The sequence below is a fragment of the Etheostoma spectabile genome, chromosome 21 (assembly GCF_008692095.1).
Source record: "Etheostoma spectabile isolate EspeVRDwgs_2016 chromosome 21, UIUC_Espe_1.0, whole genome shotgun sequence".
NCBI classification, from domain to species: domain Eukaryota; kingdom Metazoa; phylum Chordata; class Actinopteri; order Perciformes; family Percidae; genus Etheostoma; species Etheostoma spectabile.
In genome coordinates this window covers 11,074,859-11,083,350 of record NC_045753.1, presented here as the reverse complement: position 1 = coordinate 11,083,350, position 8,492 = coordinate 11,074,859, and the positions used below count along the sequence as shown (strand labels likewise).

Genomic DNA, 8,492 nt, shown 5'->3' with positions numbered 1-8,492 from the left:
TTAAGGATCAAGGGGTAAGAGAAATGGGATTCAGCCTAAAGCTCTGGGTGAAAGGGCTTCTGGAGTTCACGGTTTGCATTTGCACATGTAAACATTACATCCTGACTACAACACTTCAGATAAGCTCTTGTTTGAGAAACAAAAACAAAAAAAAGACAGGGGGGACAGATTGGCCTCAATCTCGAGCCTGCTGATACGCTCATTGCCCTTTAAAGCAGATACAAATCCAATTTGGTCAAATTAACTTCAAATCTTAAAGTATAAGATTCCAAATCACAAATATATACTGTATTTACCAAAGTAAAACTCTACCTCGCGTTTACGGTTTGCACACTGCATGTCCACAGATCGCATGCATTTAACGTAGAATGACTTCAAAATTAAGTCTGTGAAAAAACCCTCTATGAAAGTATTTCTTTCAGTTATATTTGTATATTTTGTGGATTGAATAAAAGTGGAAAAAAAGAGCACTAGAAGCCACCGGCTTTAAATAAGCTGCTGTCAAGTTGTAGACTTTTAAATTAAAAATTCTTCGTAGTTATAATAGATTCATAGTATAATAGTATTTATAGTATAATAGATAACATAATAGTGTAAAGTTACAGTCAAGGGGCATGGACTTTGGATTTTATTTTAAGTTGAACGGGGTCTCACAATCTCCTTGGATATGACCATATCAGTCTGAAGGTAGCAAAAGTGAACTTTACATATTGGCATACTTTATCAAAAGGATTTTGTCGTGTTTACTGAGTCCACCTCGCCACGGCGACATGCTGGCTTCCCTTCAACGACCGTCACTGTGAGCAGAAGTGCTCACTGAGACACAGCTTGTTGTTCGGAGTCGGGTCAAGTGGCAGGTGGCCAGCAGCAGTCGCAGAGAGCCGAGGACCAGTCGAGCTGAAAGCAACGACGACGACACCGGCAGCAACCGGCTGCGAGCGGAGAAACAATAACGGGGATTTCTCCGATGTGGATTGGTCAAAGATTTGAAATCAGTCAAATCTAAAACTGAAGAAAACACACACATGGAAACCACGAGCACTTCTAGATCGTTGTTGAAGCTCAAATAATTTTACACAAAGCTGCACTCGACGTTAGTCGTCAGATGTGTGCAGTGTGTTAGGCACTGTTGTAGTCAAGTTACTAGACCGAGACTATAGTCTATCAAAACAGAGTCAAGACCAGGACCCAGCACAGGCAAAGGTCCCATAGCATGAAAATTTCACTTTATGAGGTTTTTAACATTAATATGAGTCCCCCCAGCCTGCCTATGGGCCCCCCAGTGGCTAGAAATGGTGATCGGTGTAAACCGAGCCCTGGGTGTCCTGCTCTGTCTTTGAGAGAATGAAAGCTCAGATGAGCCGATCTGGAATATTCCCCTTATGATGTCATAAGGGGCTATGTTACCGCCCGTTCCTCTGCTTTGCCCGCCCAGAGAATTTGCCCCCCCCCCATGAGAGAGAGAGAGACATCATGACTTTAAAATGAGCAAAGTGGCAGTTGGTCAAGGCCACGACAGCTCAGATATGAAAGGGGGGAGAAAGAGGGGGACTACACGCAGGAAACTGTCACAGGTCAGACTCGAACCCTGGACCTTCTGCGTTGAGGAATGAACCACTATGGGCACCCGCTCCACCATCTGAGCTACAATTTCAAATTCTGTGTATTACCTGTGCCGGCAGCGCTGCTGTTGAAGAACTGAGCGGTGTCCTCCATCACCCTGGGCTGGCTCCTGTCGTTGGGCAGCCACGACGCCCCTCGTGCGGACGTCAAAGTGTGGGATCCCCCCTGGAGGCTGGACCTGCTCCCTGTGTCCAGAGAAATCCCCGGCCTCTCGGCGGAGCTCGGCTTGGCGGGGGACGGCTTGCTGGCGCTGCGGGAAGACACCGGCTTGGATTCCTCATCGCTGTCAAATCCAAACGGATCCTCCATGCCATCTGCGCTTGGACGGGGTCTCTTGTAAACCTCCAGGACAGAATCATTCTTGGGGGCACCGACACGCTTGGAGCCCACCTTGGCCTTGTAGGTGGTGTCACCCCATTTGGTACTGAGGGTGCCTCTCTTGGTGGACAGAACCTCGTCAAACTTGGACGTGCCCTCTCCTACCTTGCGGCTGTAGGTTTTACCAAATCTGGATGTCATTGTTGCATCTGGGTCATATTCTCTACGACAAGAGAACAGAAACAAAAGTTAAAAATTCATAAGAAGAAGATCATGGATGTGATTCCACACACACTTTTCTTAACTCAAGCGCACACACATGTATATATACATACATACATACAGCGGCTTGCATACGTTTACCCAGCACCCAGGCTAAAGTTGACTAAAAAGAGGAATACAATTTTTTGGGGAAATCGATCTTAATGCCTTAATTTAAAAAACAATTGGAAAAATCCAACCTTTTAAAGGACACCAATTTTCTTTGTTAATGAATAATGTATCATAAATAAATTATCTTCCTTGAAATACAGGGGGCATAAGTACACCCCCCCTATGTTAAAATACAGGGGCATAAGTATACACCCCCCTAGTTAAAATTCAGTTGCATAATTATAACACCCCCTATGTAAATACAGGGGCCATAGTATCACCCCCTATGTTAAAATACGAGGGGCATGGTAAGTATACACCCCCTATGTTTAAAATACGGGGCATAAGTATACACCTGCCCCTAATGTTTACAAATACAGGGGGCATAATATACTACCCCCCTATTTAAAATACAGGGGCTAAGTATACACCTCGCCCCTATTGTGTTAGAAAATACCCGGGGCATAAGTATCACCCCCTACTGTTTAAAATACACGGGCAGAAGTACACCCCCCTATGTTAAATCCAGGGTCTAAGTAACACCCCCTATTAAAATACCGGGCATAATTATACACCCCCCTATGTTAACATACCGGGTGCATATTATAACACCCCCCTATGTTAAGAATACAGGGTTCATAAGTATACCCCCCCCTATGTTTTAAAATACAGGGCATCAGTTATACACCCCCCTATGTAAAATACAGGGTTCATTTCATTATCACAACCCCCTATGTTATACATACAGGTCATAATATACACCCCCTATGTTAAAATACAGGGGCATAAGTATACACCCCCTATTTTAAAATACACGGGTCATAAGTAAAACCCACCTATGTTAAAATACAGGGTCATTAGTATACACCCCCCATGTTAAAACTTCCCATAGAGCAGACAGATGTTTTTTATTAAAGGCCAGTTATTACATGGATCAGTAATTAATGCATCCGGATAAGTTCCCTCGGCCCTTTTGAAATTAAATACCCCCCCCCCCCCCATCATGCCATCATCATACATAACCCTTCACCATACATAAAGTTGGCATGGTGTCATTTCAGTTAGCTTGATAGCTGGTTTGATTTGCATTGAGAGATGATTTTATGGAAAGTACCCCATGCCAGTCTCTAGATTTTAATTCCAAAGGCCCAGGGAACTTTATCAGGATGCATAGTATCCTGGACCCATGAAATAACTGACATTTAATAATAAAAACCCTGCTTCCATGGGAATATACATAAGTATACTTAAGCCCCCTGTAGTTTTAAGGAAGAACATTTATTTATTCACGTTATATTATTCATTCACAAAGGAAACGGAGTCATGCTTGTTCCTCATTTTTTTTAATTAAGGCATTGAGCTCTGAGTCTTTTAATTCTTCTTATTAGTCAACTTTAGAATGGGTGCCAGGTAAACTCATGCAAGCCATGATATATATATATATATATATATATATATATATATATATATATATATAGTTTATTCAAGTTTTTAAAGTGGACAGCAGTAGCCAGAGTCATGCTCGCTGACAGATGAACTTAAAGAATCATAGGAAGTATTAGTCAAGAGATCGGGCACTTACCGTTAATGTTTTGGTTCGCAAGCAACCAATAAAATGTCACTTTGTATAACTGTATAATTTCTTTTACATGCAGGAGACTATACAAGACGCGTGACGTTAGCTTAGGTGTGAGAATTACAAGCAAACAGCTCGAGTGCTTCTCAGCCAGCTGTTGGACAAAACAAGGCTAACGTTAGCATTGTCAGCTAGCTAATGGCGCTAACTTAGCTGCCATCAGCACTGGTAGGATGCTAGCAGAATAATTAATGGAAACGCACAAAACACACTGGTGGAAGGGAGATACGTCAGGCAGTACACCCGTAAGATACGTGTTACGTAGAAATACAACACATTTCCCTGAGTTACTAAAAGCTCGAGCTTTGACGCTAGCCGTTAGCATTAGCAAAAAGCTCAACGGAGGAGACAGCAAAGTGCTAGTTCGAAGCTAACAGCTAACGGCTAACAATAACTACAAACTGACATCGTGTCGAGCCAAAGGCACTCACTTCAAACATAGACCCGTTTTCTACCGGTACAAGACCACCGGCTGTTGTCCGTATTTCCACTTACTTGGTGAGCTAAAGGGCCGATCCGCACAAAATCCACTCCCGAACCAAAACGGCCGTTAAATTCGCAGAGGACCGCCGGGCCTGCTACCCTGGTTCAGGCAGCCGTGCACAGTATAAACAAGGCCGAACAAACGCCCTTAACGGCCAGTTTCCGGGTTTGGACCACGGTGGCGAGGACGGCAGACCCAGATTTTAAAGAAAATATACAGAATATATCCCTATATGAAGATATCGGCTTGTATTTTTAAGCTAAATCGCACTCGATTGTTTCCTCCGGGTTGCGACGAAGGCTTCCATTGGACTCCCCCCGCTGCGTCAAGTTAATCGGACGCAGCACAACGTGACCGGAAGTGTGGTAATAGATCCTTAAAAATAAAAGTACAACTGGAACATACGGAAAGAACATTTTAGAAAGTTGGCGTGCAAACTGTGGTTTAAATACAGTCCGTTCATCTACACATTAATCGATGTCACGCTGATACATTATTTTCTAGGTTTTCGGCAGGTAGGTTCTTATATAAATACATTTTAATCATAACCGGAATTGCTTGTATGTCGTATTTTGACCTTCACACTATCATCTTTGTCAATCTTGCCGCGTTCAGGTTCTCCCATTAAACTCGTAAAAAAAAAACATCACAGCCAGTAAATGTGGCATATATAACTCTGCACCCCATAGAAGGAGCAAAAATTAAAAATATTTATAAAACTCAACAAATTCAATGAAATATTCAGTCAATGAGTTACTGCGAACTTTTTATGTCTTTGCTATGAGTAAAATTCTGGGCCCTGAAAGGTATTTTCTAAGGGTCCCTCCATCCACAGCTGTTCATTCTAGCATCTTTTTGGGCCCTCCACACATGAGGGCCCTGGGTACTCAGTCCCATGCCCCCCCCCCCCAGTTCAACGCCCCTGAGTATAGGCCACTGAAAATCTAAAACAGTCTTTTTTTATCTAAGATATAAAAGAGAAATGTGACGTGACCCACGCTGTCGTGCTTTAGTTTATTGAAGAAAAAACACATTTATCAGCCATCAAACTTACGTCATGCAACAACAACAACAACAACAACAACAACAACAAACAAACAACAACAAATGGGGACCAAAAAACAACGGGGTTTTCTGGAATCAATTATGACAATTCAAACTGTCCATATTGATAAGAAATTTTAATATACACGGCTCCAAAGAGAAGAAAGTTCTTTTCATCCAGTAATCATGTCATAACAAACACACAAAATCACTTCATTTAGAGTTTTTTGACGATTGTATAGTTATTGTTTTGCACATACAGACATAACTTTCAGGCTGTAAACAATGTAAATCAAAAAATTGTGGGAAGAAACTTTGTTTTCGATTTTTTATAATTTGTTTTGTAATTTTATGCTGACGCAGAACGGTGGGGGGGGGGGGGGGACTGACATGCATCAAAGGGCCAGGTCAGAGTTGAACCTGCGTGGCGCGCTGAGGACTAAACCCCATATGGGCGCGTGCTCTATAGGGGTGGGGGGGGGGGAATTGATACAGCGTAGTAACGCAATATTTTCAGTGGCAACACTGTATCGATACACAGACGCCAAGTATTGATCTTTCATTATATAGCATATATATTTTATATGTGTTGGTCAGTTTATCTGCTCAACAATCCCATTTTGCAGCAATTCTATTGCCACACAATTGACTTTTGGGGACGTCATTTGAAATCGGGGAAAAATTAGAAGTTGTAAAAAAGGTAATAATTTACCAATATATCGCAGAATATTGCAATATGTTTAAAATCGCAATAATGTTGTATCTTGGCATGAGTATGGTGATGATATTGGGGTGCGTCTGGTGACTGCGAGACATCAGGAACACAAGCCCTGGGTTGTCCAGAAGCTAAAAGCATCAGTTGTCTTGTTCATTACATTAAAATCATGATTTTAACTTTACTTAAATCATACTTTAACTACTTAGATTTTAGATATCTTTATTTAAAATGGACAATGCACGTTAATCAACATGTAAATGTGCCAGATTTAGCCAAACAGGCTGATTTTCATCTGCCGTCACCATAGCAGGTTGATGACTCAAAACATTAGATGTTTGTCCGTCGGTCAAATTTGACTCGTGTTCATAAAGTTCTTTATCAGAAAATTTGGGTTTGTTTCAACAACATTGTCAAAAAAAAATACAAATAACGTGGATGGTTCCATAAAATAAAGTTCACTACTTTCATTGAATTTGGATGTTTTGTTCAATTTTGTAGCATTTTGTGGGGAATAAATATAAATGAACATTGAAAAAATGGACAAAAAAAAAAAAAAAAAAAAGATTTAGAAAAAAAGAGCGGGAAAAAGAACAAAAACATCTGAAAAAGTGACAAAAAACTTGGAAAAAATTGACAATTACGTCGGGAAAAGTGAGAATAAGTGTCGACCAATTTTAGTTTAAATTTTGACCCGGAAAACAAAACAACACAGACGGCAACACAAGGTTTAAGGTTTAAGGTTTAATGCATGACTGTTGAATCTTACAGGTTGAAAAGTAAACAGATTTCTAACTTTTTATTATTACAGAGATCTCTGCAGGCAATATTTTGAGAGGGAGTTCATTCCTGGTGCAAAGGTATGGGCACACTTTCTCAGTGAAAGTGTGTGTGAAGGTGTGTATGTGTGTGTGAGTGTCGGGATCAGAGAATGACAGCCTCCCTTGGTCCCGGTCCAGATGGACTCTGATCCTCCGGAGCTTCCCCCTGACTGGGAGATCGGTGTATTTATCCGTCGGCGAGTACGCTCTGTACCCGGCATCACTGAAGTCTACACTCCAGGCTGTGGACCCCACGAATCCTTTCCTACCAACAGACTCGGCTAACACCCCCAGTTCCCATTCTTTGTTGTCCCCGACCTCGACGTCCCAGCTGTGAGTCCCCGAGTTAAATCCGGAGCCCAGGACGGAGTCCCAGTACTCAAACCTTTCTGGGTTTTCAGGAAGCCGCTGTATCTTTCCACGTCTCACGCTGGTCAGATCCCCAGACAGAATGAGTTCAGGATAGGCAGTGTTTGGGTCCAGAATCACAGGACTGTAGGGCACCACGCCTTTCATCTTGTTCCAGATGTGGAAGGTTAGATTGCCCAGATGTTTCACAACATCTATCAGAGCTCCCGAGAGCAGCTGTGGATCCTCCAGCTGGGGCCGCTGCCGGACTCTTGCAGCCGCGGCCTTGTAGTTGATCAGGAACGAGACGTCTTCAGCTCTCAGCTGCTCCTCCGTGGCTCTGACTGAGTCTGAAAGAGCCGCTATCTCTCTGCTCACAGCCTCCATCTTCTCCTTTATCCTCCGACTCTTCTGCTCCTCTTCCTCCCTCAGCGCAGCCAACCGGGCCTCCTCGTCCTCCTCTAGAAACCGATGAAGCTTCCTGAACTCTTCCTGAATCTGCCTCTCTGTGTGTCGAGACTGGACCTTTAAGTGTTCCGCTGTTTGGTCCAAGTTCACCTTGACGTCGTTAAAAACCTTAAGCTGGTCCTGTGAAGCCTTCAGGGCTTTCCGGAGCTCCTCTCTGCGATCCTGGGCCGCTTCGTCGATGGGTCTGAACCTGTGGTCGGTGTGTATCTTTGCGTCTCGGCAGACGAGGCACACCGGCTGCTGATGGTCCAGACAGAAGAGTCTGAACTTCTCAGAGTGCAGAGGGCAGAGAGTCACTGACCCCGATGAGACTCCCTGACTCCCTTTCTCTCGCAAAAAGGCCTCGCACAGGTTCCTCAACGCCAGGTTACGGGGTGGATCGCTGCATTGAGACACTGTCCGACAAACTGGACACTCTTGGGACAGTTTGGCGCTCCACCATCTCTGCAGACAGGCTTTACAGAAGCTGTGGCTGCATGACAGGAGGACAGGATCTCTGAAGAAGTCGTGGCAGGCGGGACAGCAGAAATCCTCCTCTAAACGGGAAGCCATTGTCCTCCAGGTGAAACTAAAAACACAACAGGCAGATATGGAATGGAGCCACTCCTTTCTCTAGAAAGCTCCCTCAGAGTTACTGTAACTTTGAGCTGGGATTCCCCCTCT

The 8,492-nt window shown here is 43.5% G+C and overlaps 2 protein-coding genes across 3 annotated transcripts in view; both read right to left on the bottom strand.

The window, feature by feature from the left end:
- LOC116671005 (wings apart-like protein homolog) overlaps window positions 1-4,781 on the bottom strand; it is a 28,192-nt gene extending 23,411 nt beyond the window's left edge. For both annotated transcript variants that reach the window (XM_032501835.1, XM_032501834.1), the window contains exons 1-2: window positions 4,445-4,781; window positions 1,671-2,164 (exon numbers count right to left, since the gene is read on the bottom strand). In XM_032501835.1, the coding sequence (XP_032357726.1) occupies window positions 1,671-2,142 (472 nt within the window). In that variant the 5' untranslated portion in view covers window positions 2,143-2,164; window positions 4,445-4,781. The remainder of the gene's footprint in view (window positions 1-1,670; window positions 2,165-4,444) is intronic.
- Window positions 4,782-6,918: 2,137 nt separating this feature from the next.
- LOC116671015 (tripartite motif-containing protein 35) lies at window positions 6,919-8,492 on the bottom strand. Its single transcript, XM_032501859.1, has one exon. The coding sequence runs from the start codon at window positions 8,379-8,381 to the stop codon at window positions 6,984-6,986; it is 1,398 nt and encodes a 465-aa protein (XP_032357750.1). The 5' UTR covers window positions 8,382-8,492; the 3' UTR covers window positions 6,919-6,983.